Genomic DNA, 14,006 nt, shown 5'->3' on the forward strand with positions numbered 1-14,006 from the left:
ACAGACTTTGAGGCAGGATGGGGACACATGGTCCGGGCCTGCCGGACCATACCAAATACAATACAAATACAAAATACAAAATAATACACTCACTTTTTCAGTTCTTTCTTCTTTCTGCCTTCGTGAAAGCTCGGACGACACTTGAGACTGATACCTTAGCCCAGGCATCCGCGATCCATTGGTAGATAGTGGGGTAACTCGCCCGGCGTTGCCTCCCTGTCTTGGTGAATGTGTGTTCGCCTTCTGTCATCCAAGGCTCCCACGCAGCTCGCAATTTAACGTTGAACGACCTGTTGACACCAATACCTACCGGTTGAAGTTCTTTGGTTAAGCCACCTGGAATGATGGCAAACTCGGAATTACATTGCTTCACTTGGGTTTTTACAGTATCTGTGAGATGGGTGCGCACGGAGTCGCAGATCAGTAGGGATGGCGATTTGTGGAAAAATCCATCCGGTCTCTTGAGATAAATTTCTCTTAGCCACTCACTCATCTTCTGCTCGTTCATTCACCCCTTTAGATTAGCTTTGATGATAGCTTCCTCCTGAAAATGACCCTGGGTGGTAGTTTCTGGCCATTAGCCTGGCAACCGAGAACTACAGTGAAGGATGGCTTCTCGTTCCCTGTGGTCCCTGTTTTCTTTACAGTATGGTTCACGGTGATGTCCAAGGTGATGATGGTGATCTGTTCTGGCCGGATGTTCTTTTCAGTGATCTTGTTCTTGAAATAGATGCGTAAAATAGCCAACTTTTCTTCGTAATCCATTTGCAGTTGCTGCAAGATGATAGTTCTTGTGCGGATGAAGTGATCACGCCTTTTCATAAAACGGAAGCAACAAGAGGGACCTCCTCGAAAGTCGTTGATCTTCATGTCACGTGCTACCGCTGTTGCAATTGAGTCGAATAGAGACTATAGCGATGCTTCCACCTGCTGTTCTTTGGTCAATAACCCACTGTCCAATTTCATCCTCTAACTGTGGCTATCTCGCTTTGTTCCCTCAGAAGCTCTGTTTGGTCTTCTTTACTTGGTGCAGGTCATCTTCTTGCATCCTCCACTTCCGTACCATTGATTCATTAATGTTGAATTCTCTCGCAGCTGCTCTATTCCAGCATTCTACTGCGTGACTGATAGCCTTGAGTTTGAAATCCGCTTCGTAAGCATGTGTCTTTACAGGTGCCATTTTGGGGTCCTTACACACCATAATATTATGTTGAAGCACAGTATGTATTTGTTGGATTTATCTTACCCAACATTATAAAAAATAGACACAAAAGGAATGAAGACACTGGTTTCTTTTTCTCATGAGGAGGGCGTATGGGAGATTGTTCAGATCACAGCCTCTCAACACGCTCACGCAATTTAATGTTGGATTTATCTTACCCAACATTATAAAAAATAGACACAAAAGGAATGAAGACACTGGTTTCTTTTATTTTTTATATAATTTGATTCCTGCAACGCGGCTATTTTTTGTGTATTTAACCAACCATTAAAGCCGTGTTCGGTTATCCCTGTCTCTAAATATTAAATTTTATCAGGATCCTGTTTTTTTTTTTTTTCTTTTAAATTTAATTTAATGAAGCTCCAACATTTACACTGCAGTGTATCCCTGTTTTTTTATTTTACTATTTCCTTTCCCCATTTGAAAGAATTTGGTTCAGTGTAATACTACCTAGGGTAGTCTAGAAGACTGTTTTTTTTCAGTAGGACGGTGATTCAAATTTACTTTCTGTGGTAATTCTCACTTCAACTCTTTCGAGTGGAGAATTCTCACCAGTCGTCTTCAATCCTGTGGATTGTCGTCAACCTTCAGATCCCAGTTGAGGAGGACGAAGACCAGTCCCGTAAAGGGTCTTACTTGCCGTGGCCACGGTCTCTTAACTGGAAGTCGGCTCCACAACTGGAATCCTCGGGTGTGTTGACATCCAGCTCGAAGGACCAATTTAATGTTGGATTTATCTTACCCAACAGTATTACTCCGTGAGGCTCCTGACTATGGTAGCCCTAATGCTCCAACAATCCATCAAGCGGTGCGGCTTTGTAGCTTACCAAAGTTGTACTAAAACATTTTGACAGCTTTTTGAGCGCTGTGTACCACATAAAATCGGTTCGAGGTCAGTAAGCACAGCCACAATTAATACATAAGACGTAGCGATTATAAGTCCCACTATCGATTTTTGATAAAAAATAAAGAATTTTAAGTGCGCCTTGTAGTCCGAAAAATACAGTAATTTTTACTGTTAGAATAGCAGCAATTTCTAATAACTTAAAATATGACAATAAATTCATTGAAATTAGTGAACAGACAATTTCTCAATGAAACAGTTTTTTTATTGTGAGCATAGCATGATTATTGCTGCGAATGTAAACATTGGAAGGGCGGGGATAGACCTGCACAGCAATATATGATGTGAAGATGTCGTTTTCACAAAAACCCGTGGGAAAATGCACAAACTACTAAAGCCTATTGAGAAGGACTCGGCGAGTAAGAAAAAGAGAGGTTTTTTGGTATTCCCTCCTGCGTGAGCTTTCCCACAATAATTATCGTACTGTGAGAGTAATACTAGTGATGCACCGAAATTTCGGCCACTGAAATGATTCGGCTGAAAAAAGCCCAACGTGCCTTTTTGCTTTAGGACTGAAAGACTTTTTCTCACTGAAATAAAAACTACTGAAATAACATCATGTATCATGCATAACGCGTCACGTTTATCACTGACAGCTGTCATGCTTTGCTAGATATCCAGTTGAATTGACTGAGAGGTCACTTTATTACACACACACCCTCCACTCACGGTTTGATAATGACATAGTGCCACAAATCAAGCATAAATGTCAAATAAGCATAAATGATAACTAACAAATAATAAATAAATAACTACTAGTGACATACTAGTACACACATTAATAACAAAGATAAATATATTTATTGTAAATTTTGAATATTACTCAGCTGCGGACTAATATGCAGCCTGAGGTTCCGCCTGTGCACTTGGAGTCACAGCAGTTGATGAGAGCAGAAAAAAAACATCCACCGCCTCTGCTGTTAAGAAGTAACGGTACTTTTACTCCATTACAATGATCTAAATGTCGCTTTCTACTTTTATCAATTATTGTTTATTTATCAACTATTTCGTGCGTGAGACTTTGACTTCGGCATCGGGCGCTGTTTGCGTCATCCAATATAAGTGATAGTGATGTTTAAGTCTAGTTCACCAATCAAACGACACGAGTCACATGACCTCACACGTCTTCCATTGGGCTTCCCGGACATGGGTATTCACACTAAATAAGCCTGCCCCACTGATCGGACGTGCATAGGTGGCGGCCATGTTGGGAAGGTCGTCGTTTACCATAAGGCAACGGCACCCTAGCGTTTTCGTCATCACTTTCACTTTCAGTTTTTGGTTTCGGTCAAGAATTTTCATTTCGGTGCATCGAGTAAATGATAGATATTACAAAATAAATGTCCCCCAAAAAAAATTCTCATTTACCAAGGGCGAACTGAATAAATATGCTATTACAAAGTGCAAACATGAATTGCAACTTAATGGAAGCAAATACAGTTAATGCATAAAACGCAATAACATTAGGCCGTAAGCACCGAGTTTTCATTTGAAAATTCCTATCAATTTTCAAGGATGAGTACGTCTCCGTTGTTCTGCTTGACCATTGGTCAGTCATGCACGGTCACAAACTGCAAAGAACTCAGCAGTAGTGATTTCCCTCTCAATTTACTTTGGCATTTTTTTTACTGCAGCGTTTTTTTTTACGATGGGCGTCTGTGGCTCAGTCGGTAGAGCAGGTCGTGCAGTGATCGAAGGGTCACTGGTTCGTATCCCGGCTACGACTGTCCGCATGTCCAAGTGTTCTTGGGCAAGACAATGAACCCCAATTTGCTCCCAATGGGCCTGGCAGCACCTTGCATGGCAGCAGTCGCCCATTGGTGTATGAATGTGTGTGTGAGTGGGTGAATGTGAGGATTTTTAAAGCACTTTGGGCACTGTGATGGTGTAGATAAAGCGCAATATAAGTGCAGTCCATTTACCATTTTGCGGTCAGGCTAGCCGAAAAGTTGAAGTCAAGACAGCCGCTACAACGATTGTTAATAATGTTGTACTGTGACACACCGCCTCTCCACCAACGTGCTGAGATGGCCAACTTCAAAATAAAATCTTAATATTTTAATACATTGTACATTAATTCCATTTTAAGCTATTATTTTGAATTTGGCCATTGAGCGCACCCTTAATAAAGCCTTAACCATACCTTTGTCACCTGCTACAAATGAAGCACTTTTCATATGCAGCAGTGCCCACATTTTAAATGTAAAAAAAAATCGCAGACGATATTGTATGCTTCATCATCCAGTATTTGAATATTTTAACACTAGTCTTGATTTTTTATGTGTGCAGAAAGCTTTTTTTACCCCACTATTTGGACCGTTTTGTGTTGCTCTCCGCAAATTTCTTTCATTCTGACAAGAGACACCTCACAAAATGGATACTTTTTTTAAAATCGATGAAGTGCAGCGGGCAGTATTTTAGCATGGCCTTTCATTTAGACTGAACCAGTACTGATTGATTGACAATGTCCAGTAGACTGTGGAGAGAGTAGTAAAAGGCACACATTGTATTTAGATTAGCTCTTAACAGCATCTTGAATCAGTGGTGACAGCAAGCATAAAAAGTCACTCATTACACTACACAAGAACCTATTCTGTCTCAGCGTAGGGCTTCAATTACAGTGAGCCACAACACAGCATACATTGTTATTCTTTACTTTGCGTCAGTCTGATGAACATGTTTTGTTAATGTGCTGCAACATCATCGAAAAGGACTTGTTTCACCCACATTTCAGATCGAGGAGGGCAGTCGCAATGTGCGCCTGGGAACTCTCATTGCTGTTATGGTGGAGGAAGGACAAGACTGGACACAGGTGGAGATTCCCCCTCCATCCGCACCTCCACCTGCTATACATGAAACCATTGCCTCTGTTGTGCCCCCTGCTTTTTCTTCACCACCTTCTCCACCCAAAATAGTCCCAGCAGGATTGTAAGTGCCACCTAATGATCTATTGTTGGGATTTGTTTAGATTATGTATGTGATTATACACTGCGATTGGCTGGCGACCAGTTCAGGGTGTATCCCGCCTCCAGCCCAACATCAGCTGGGATTAACGCGAGCAAACCCGCGACCCTAGTGAGGATAAGCGGTTCAGAGAATCAAGGATGTCATTAAGTAAAAAACAAACAACCTAACCATTCCCAGCCAACTTTCTATTTGTTTTTACTAAATATAATACATTACAACCACTGTGCGAGGGCAATTGTATTGTATTATTACACTGCCAAAATAATTATGACTTATTAGTTGTTAGATAGTATTGGCAATTAAGTGAGATGTTTTCCTCTCATAAAACAGCATACACTTTCTTAAGATGAATCTAGCATTGAATGCTATGCATGCTGAATTTCAGAAACCCTGTCTACCCTTGTTTACGCAATAGAAACCCTAGGGGAAGGTACAGGACCTGCCATAGAGCAAACAGTGTGTATTTGTTATGCAAACATTTTGCGGTGAGCCAGTTGACATTTGGAAGTCTGCATGAACTTGGTTGAAAATGGATTCAAAATAAAACTATGCTCAGATGTTTTAGATGTACAATTACAGTACAGGAACAATAGTATTGGGTTGCAAAACCATAGGAGGCTTGAATTCAAGGTAGAATTTGAATAAACATTACGAAGGCCATAAAATAAAGATTTTTTGAAGTCTAAGAGTAACTTGTCTTCATGGCTCGTTGTCCTTCAGGTTACGACTAAGCCCAGCAGCAAGGCGCATCCTGGACACTCATGGCATTGATCCAAAACTGGCCACACCTTCTGGACCTCGAGGACTAATCACTAAGGAGTAGGTTTGAGAAAAATAACAGAAAATAGTGTGCAACCACATGATTTCATGTGGCTTTCAAAGTAGGGTGTTATTGGTTTTGGCAATTGGAGGTAAAAAATAATTTATAGAATTGGGGAAAAAAAGTGCAGCTTGTTCACACTGAGATGTGTAAATTGGTGAACTGATGAAATGCAACATAAAGATAAGCCATTAGAGCCAGGCAAGCTTCCCATTCCAATGAAGGTGCAAAAATTGTTACAATTAAAACCTTAAAGGTCCTCTATAGTCATTTTTGTGATTTGTTTGTGAATATATTAAATATGTTTGACGATGCAGTCCCCTCCAAAAGTATTGGAACGGCAAGCTCAATTCCTTTTTTTTTTTTTTTTTTTTTTTTTTTTGTACACTGAAGGCATTTGGATTTCAGATCTAAAGATGAATATGAGACAAAGGTTCATCTTTTATATCATGGTATTTACATCTAGATGTGTTAAACAACTCAGGACAGAGAACCTTTTGTTTGAACCCACCCACATTTCAAGTGAGCAAAGTTTTTGGAAAAGACATTATAAAATGAACTTAAAGTGAATAACATTTAATATCTGGTGACATAACCCTTACTTGCAATAACTGTATCAAGCCTACGCCCCATTGACTTCACCGGACTGTTGTATTATTTATTTGAAATGCTTTTCCAGACCTTTACTGCAGCCTCTTTCAGTTATTGTTTGTTTCGGGGGGGTTTCTCCCTTCAATCTCCTCTTCAGGCGGTAAAATACAGGCTCCGTTGGGTTAAGGTCCGGTGATTGACTTGGCCAGTCTAAGACCTTCCACTTTTTCCCCGATGAAGTCCTTTTTTGTGTTGGCAGTGTGTTTTTGGTCATTGTCTTGTTGCATGATTCTCCTGATTAGTTTGGATGCATTTTTCTGTAAATTGCCAGACCAAATGGCTTTGTAGACTTCAGAATTCATTCTGCTGCTACCATCATGAGTTACAAAGGTGATTCTTCTTCTTCTTCTTCTTCTTCTACATCATCAATAAAGACTATTGAGCCCATTCCAGAAGCAGCCATGCAAGCCCAGGGCATGACATTACCTCCACCATGCTTCACAGATAAGCTTGTGTGTTTTGGATCATCAGCTGATCCTTTCTTTCTCAATACTTTGGGCTTTCCATCACTTTGGTAGAGGTTAATCTTGCTCTCATCAGTCCATAAAACGTTTTGTGGCTCATCTCTGTACTTCTTTGCAAAATCCAATCTGGCCTTGCGATTCTTTTTGCTGATGAGTGGTTTGAATCTTGCGGTATGGCCTGTATCAGAATCAGAATCATCTTTATTTGCCAAGTATGTCCAAAACACACAAGGAATTTGTCTCCGGTAGTTGGAGCCGCTCTAGTACAACAGACAGTCAATTTACAGAACACTTTGGAGACATAAAGACATTGACAAAAGACAAATATGCAGAGTCCTCTAGCACTTAGAGCAGTTCGAATGACTAATATTGCAATAGACCGGTGCAATGACCATTGTGCAAGGGGCGCTGAGACTTCAAGGAGTGTATGCGGTTTAAAGTGACGAGTAGTGCGATAATCTGGGACAATGTTGGTTGTGCAAATGTTACAGATACTCCTCAAACAGTGTGCAATGGAGCAGATGCTACTCTGGCATGAGTGGCCAGTATATGCAAATAGTGCAGCATGGCGAGACAACTACAGCGAGTGCATGAGTAATACATAATTGGCCCCACAGAAATGTGACAGTCAAAAGTCAAAAAATTGCCAGGATGTTGTAATGGAATTGTAGGTCAGGTGTTTAAGAAGTTGATCGCAAGAGAGAAGAAGCTGTTGGAATGTCTACTAGTTCTAGTTTGCATTGATCGGTAGCGCCTACCTGAGGGATGGAGCTGGAAGAGCTGGTGACCTGGGTGCGGAGGGTCCGAGAGGATTTTGCACGCCCTTGTCTTAGTACTGGCAGCGTGCAAGTCCTCAATGGTGGGTAGGGGGGTACCGACAATCCTTTCAGCAGTTTTGATTGTCCGTTGCAGTCGGAGTTTGTCCTTTTTTGTAGCAGCACCGAACCAGACTGTGATGGAAGAACACAGGACTGATTCGATGACCGCTGTGTAGAACTGTCTCAGCAGCTCCGGTGGCAGGCCGTGCTTTCTCAGAAGCCGCAGGAAGTACATCCTCTGCTGGGCCTTTTTGAGGACGGAGTTGATGTTAGTCGCCCACTTCAGGTCCTGAGAGATTGTAATTCCCAGGAACTTGAAGGTCTCGACGGTTGACACAAGGCGGCTGGACAACGTGAGGGGCAGCTGTGGCGAAGGATGCCTCCTGAAGTCCACGATCATCTCTACAGTCTTGAGCGTGTTCAGCTCCAGGTTGTGTCGGCTGCACCACAGCTCCAGCCGCTCCGCTTCCTGTTGATATGCAGACTCGTCACCGTCCTTGATGAGGCCGATGACAGTGGTGTCATCTGCAAACTTCAGGAGTTTGACAGTCGGGTTCGCTGAGGTGCAGTCGTTCGTGTAGAGAGAGAAGAGCAGCGGAGAGAGGACACAACCTTGGGGCGCCCCAGTGCTGATGCTGCGTGTGGATGAGATTGTCTCCCCCAGCCTCACCTGCTGTGTCCTGCCCGTCAGAAAGCTGTAAATCCACTGGCAGATGGCAGGTGAGACGCTGAGCTGGAGAAGCGTGGATGAAAGGAGTTCAGGTGTTCTAGGATAAAGTGCAGTCCCATGTTGACTGCATCATCCGCAGACCTGTTCGCTTGGTAGGCAAACTGCAGGGGGTCCAGCAGGGGACCTGTGACACTCTTGAGGTGGTCCAGCACGAGACGTTCAAAGGACTTCATGACCACAGATGTCAAAGCGACAGGCCTGTAGTCATTCAGACCCGAGATTGCAGGTTTCTTGGGGACTGGAATGATGGTGGAGCGTTTGAAACAGGATGGAACTTCGCACAGTTCCAGAGATCTATTGAAGATCTGAGTGAAGATTGGAGCGAGCTGGTCCGCGCAGACCTTGAGGCAGGATGGGGACACATGGTCCGGGCCTGCCGCTTTGTTAATCTTTTGTTGGTTGAAGATGCGTCTCACATCCTGTTCATGAATGGTTAACGCAGAAGTCAGAGGTGTGATTGTGGTCGCGGGTGCGGCCGGGTGGGTGTCTGGTGTGAAAATGTCCTTTTCAAATCTGCAGTAGAAGGTATTCAAGTCGTTGGCTGTAAATCCACTAAACTGTTTTTCCAACTTTTCCTGCATAGTTTCTTTTTGCAATGTTAATTTCTTTAGTAAGCTGGTTTCTAGCTCGATTATATTGCTTCTCTCAAAGTCTTCTTCGACAGTGTATTGTGATACCTTCACCCCTGCCCTGTGGAGGTTGGCAGTGATGTCACTGACTGTTGTCCTTGGGTGTTTCTTCACAGCACTCACAGTGTTTCTGTCATCGTCTGTTGATACCCTTGACCGACATGTTCGATGCCTGTTGCTCAGTACACCAGTAGTTTCTTTCTTTTTTAGGACATTCCAAATAGTTGTATTGGCTATGCTCAGTGTACTGTTTGTGCAATAGCTCTGATTGATTTTCCCTCTTATCTCAGCTTCAAAATGGTTTGCTTTTCTCCCATAGACAACTCTCTGGTCTTCATGTTTACTTAACAGAAAATGAAGTTTTCAAAGGTGAAACCCAATGCCAAAAACAACACTATCTAATGTTTAAGCAATGAATCTAAAAGGCAATACCCGAGCAACTAGAAACACTCATCAGTCACATGTTCCAATACTTTTGCTCAATTGAAAAGTGGGTGGGTTCAAACAAAAGGTGCTCTGTCATGAGTTGTTTAACACATCTAGATGTAAATACCATGAAATAAAAGCTGTAATTCTGAACTTTTGTCTCATATTCATCTTTTGATCTGAAACCCAAATGTCTTCAGTATGCAACAAAAACAAAGGAATTGACCTTGCCATTCCAATACTTTTGGAGGGGACTGTAAGTGCGGAAAATGTGCAAATACTTTTTTTGTACGCAGTTGCTTAGATATAGCGTTAAATAGTTTTTCACTATCACAGTTGGATAGATTGTTTTGGGTGATGTTAAAAACATTTAAGAATGCACTTGGTTTGGGTTTACATTCTGGCCATGAGTCGGTCATCCTCCACGGTATAAGTACTTAGCGGCGTCATTTCATCATTGGCTCTCTGTCGTAATTGTGAGTTAAATAGTACCCATTTCTACCACTATAGCTTGCAGTGAGCTAGACTGGTGACAGGGTTGTTTAATACCTCAGCACTGCATTATTAGAACTCTCACTTGTGTTCTAGGCAGGACACGCCCCACACCAATATGATTGGTTCCTGTTTCGCGGGACGGGAAGGCCACACAGATCTAACAAGATAACCATTTCAAATATGTATTACATTTGTACAAAAAAAAACAATCAAGTATGTTATGGTTAGGGTCAGTGGGATTCATAATAGCAGCGTCAGAAGTCACATACTTATTTTCTGAAATAAGTATGCAGTGTCCTACTGGGATGCAGCAGCCAATCATATTGCAGCGGCCAGTGTCCTGCAGCCAACCATATTGTAGCAGGAATTCCTGATAACTCCTAATTTCTAACAACGCGCCAGTGTTGTTGTATGTGTGTCCCAACATAACAGAGATAGTTAAGGAAAAGTTACCTATTTATTAAACACAGTGACTTTATTCAGTGTGTAGCTGACTACAGACACTTCAGCACATATTGTGCGAATGAACGTATTTGATTGACAAGTGAAGGTCGAGTAGGGCGTTTCCAGCACATTCAGCGGACACGACCACACCATCCGACAGCTTGGAGGTGGGCTCTATTTTTCATGATTTAGGAACCTTATTTATTTATTTTTGCTGTTTTTTTTTTTTCCTTTTTTTCTCAATTTTTTTTTCTCAGGCTTATTTACAATGTTCTTATCTGTGCTGTGTCAAATTCACAAGACCTTTTTTTTGGTCGCCTTACATGGTCTTTAAGTCTTTGGAGAGTGCTGCTTTGATCTCTTTTTACCTTTTTTAATATTCTACTCACCTTCACAGAGTCTTTCAGACTTGACTGTCAATGTGTTTCAGAATTTGTTATTTCTCAAACCTAAAATATCTTACCAGTTTATCAGGAGGGAATTTCCAAGTTCTCTAAATCTTTCCACAAGTAAATACTCCTATCAGTAAGGAAACAAGGTGCTAGTGTGCTACAGGAAATGTAAGAATGCAGGAATAAAGCAGTGGGGAAAATAGCTATGGGGCCCAGACTGCATGGTGAGGTCAGAGGCAGGTGATCCAGACAAAAGGTTGGATGCATGTGGGTATGATGACCCTAGTGCACTGAATTGGAGCTGGAAAGGAACGCTACAAATACAGTAGGTGCACCTGATTCATGTCCATCCCACTTTTTTTTGCTGCCAAGCTCCAAATTACTGTGTGAAAATAATATTTTGTAGCTATGTCCATATACTGTCCATCCCACTTTAGGTAATCCTGTGTACTCAGAGCAGCAACACAATGACTCTCATCATTTTGACATGCCTGCTTTGTGTACTGTAGTATAGTATATCATAGTGCTGTAAATATCTAGACCATCACCAATAGTTGAATTAATGATATCAAAAACAAATAATTTCAACAACTCTTTGGTTGTTACATGCAAAATCATTCTACCATAAACTCTCATATACAGTAGTTCAGCATGCCACTAATAATAAAACATGTTGATTGCCCTATATGTGTAAGTAAGCTTCTTGAATGTGGTAGGTGATTATACTTACTATACTATAAAATGAAAGGCAAGTTATTTTTTTCTGTGTATTGCTAATGACTCGTAATGATTATAATAATAACATAAGGAAAGTAAGAAGGGTGCACAAAAATACTGCACCTCTTGAGGAAGGAGACCAGCCTCTCTCGAACAACTAGTTGGTATTTTATATTTGTCTGCCACGCGACTTGAACCGTCATCCTCCGGTTCCCATTTCTAATATTATTGGTATATTTCGGCAGAGATGCATTAAATCTTTTGAAGATGTCTCCGGGGCCAAAGACGACAGTCATGACTGCCCCACCTTGTCTGAGCCCTGCTCCGATCCCAGCAGCTATTCCACCACCACCAGGCAACAGACCCAACATACCTCCTCTTTCTGTACCAGGAAAGCCAGACACACCGGTAGGTTTTACATTAGCTTATACAACATATTAACATGGCTCTCCCGCTTTAAGGTCAAAGGTCCGTGTCGCTCTTGCCATATGTCATGCTCCTTTCTAATAATAGTATACCCGGTCATGGGTCATACTGTAGATATGGCATTGTTCATTATGAAATTCATTCAGTTTATTGATTGATTCTGATTTCACCAATTTGCGGTTGGATATTTGTTTGGGATACAGATGCTACAAGCTACATTCCAGAAGGCTGCTTGTATCATGAAATCTTTGAAAGTCGGTATTTTGTGCCCTCGCGGTGGGCTCGTCACTCCCTTGACCGGGGCTTTGCCGCCTTCTGTGCCAGGAAGTCGGCCTCCTTCGGTATGCTGGATATGGAAGTTCCCCAAGCCACTGCCTCCCCTGCAGACGCCCGCCTTTGCTCACATAACTGGGGCTTCACCGCTTTCGGAATATGCCAGCTTTCCACACACTCACATGTGCACGACAGCTGGAAACAAGGATTTTGTCACATAAAAACTCAAAAGAAATGTTATGAACAGCTAGAGCACAAGCTACCGCGTGTTACCAAACAAACTCTGTGGGGATAGCACAGCTTGGATTTAGCGGAGTAGAACTTTTAGCTAACACAGCTGTTAGTTGTCTGTATGTTCGTCACTCAAATATTCCTAAATTGAGTGGTGTCCCTCTATCCGTCAGTGTCAGACAGGTTCGACTTGGTTTCAATATCCATTTTGCTGTTTTATTTCAAAACATACACAGTAAAGGCTTCTTTATACTTGGGTGGGCGACGACTGCACTGACGTTACTGCGGCTATCCCGTGCGCAGTTTTGAAAATGTGCTGCAGTTCTCCAAGTCGGGGGTATCGCTACGGCTGGTATTGGCGAGGACACCACAGGGTGGAGTATCCTCTGCATTTTATGGCCATTTCCGGTAGCTGTTTTTACTTTCTGGAACAACAACAATGACGACCATGGAATAGTGCCCGCTAGAACAAATTGACCTCGATGACCAGATGATGCATTGCAAAATCGATCAAGAAGGCGGTGGCATAGGTGGTATGTGCGGCCACTAAATGAAAGGCGGGTTGGCGGGATTGAGGAACCAAGGGGAAAGCTTAGTACGTCATCACAGCATGTGACTTAAACGGACCAATCACGAGAGATAATCTCTGCGGCATTCTTCCTGTGGCGACAATTTGTGCCATGTGCGCCACAAATGTCACAAAGGGGCCGGTCACGTGATGCAATGCGGGAGTTGTCGCCCGCGCGAGTGCGGGAGTATAAAGAGGCCTTAACTCTTTCTGTTAAACATGGCCTTTTTATATTATGTAGTCGGTCTGTAAGTAACCCAAATCAATGCCTCTGTTCAGACCTACCATAAATTTTCTGAAACAGGGTTGTCAATTACTTTGTTAACCTGGTCCATGTTCTGATTGATGGCAGTTGGGTGGTGTCAGTTGGGTGGTGTCATCAGTATGAGAGGGCAATCATTCTTGTTCTTGTCGCCTGATTTCCCTATTGACTCTCTCACACTGCTGTTTTCCATGGGTTCAGTAATTCACTATGTCTTGCCTTCTGCAATCTTATTCCTCAGGGCACTTTCACAGAGCTTCCAGCCTCAAATGTTCGCCGCGTGATTGCTCAAAGACTAACGCAGTCAAAAACCACCATTCCCCATGCTTACGCCTCTGTTGACTGTGACATGGCTGCAGTCATGAACCTTCGAAAAGATTTAGCCAAAGGTAAGCAATACGCTTGTGTGTACAATTATGCATGTCACCTATTTATAGCTTGAGCTGACAATATCATATTTGTATTGACGGTATAAATTGTTATCCTTGAAGATGAGAACTTAAAAGGGTTTCACATCAGAATCAGAATCATCTTTATTTGCCAAGTATGTCGAACAAAACACACAAG

General features: G+C 42.3%; 1 protein-coding gene across 2 annotated transcripts in view; it reads left to right on the forward strand.

Moving 5' to 3' along the window:
* pdhx (pyruvate dehydrogenase complex component X) overlaps window positions 1–14,006 on the forward strand; it is a 47,170-nt gene that overhangs the window by 17,004 nt on the left and 16,160 nt on the right. For both annotated transcript variants that reach the window (XM_061773163.1, XM_061773162.1), the window contains exons 4-7: window positions 4,861–5,054; window positions 5,814–5,912; window positions 11,925–12,087; window positions 13,681–13,828. In XM_061773163.1, the coding sequence (XP_061629147.1) occupies window positions 4,861–5,054; window positions 5,814–5,912; window positions 11,925–12,087; window positions 13,681–13,828 (604 nt within the window). The remainder of the gene's footprint in view (window positions 1–4,860; window positions 5,055–5,813; window positions 5,913–11,924; window positions 12,088–13,680; window positions 13,829–14,006) is intronic.

This window comes from Phyllopteryx taeniolatus, chromosome 5 (genome assembly GCF_024500385.1).
Source record: "Phyllopteryx taeniolatus isolate TA_2022b chromosome 5, UOR_Ptae_1.2, whole genome shotgun sequence".
In the NCBI taxonomy this organism is placed as follows: domain Eukaryota; kingdom Metazoa; phylum Chordata; class Actinopteri; order Syngnathiformes; family Syngnathidae; genus Phyllopteryx; species Phyllopteryx taeniolatus.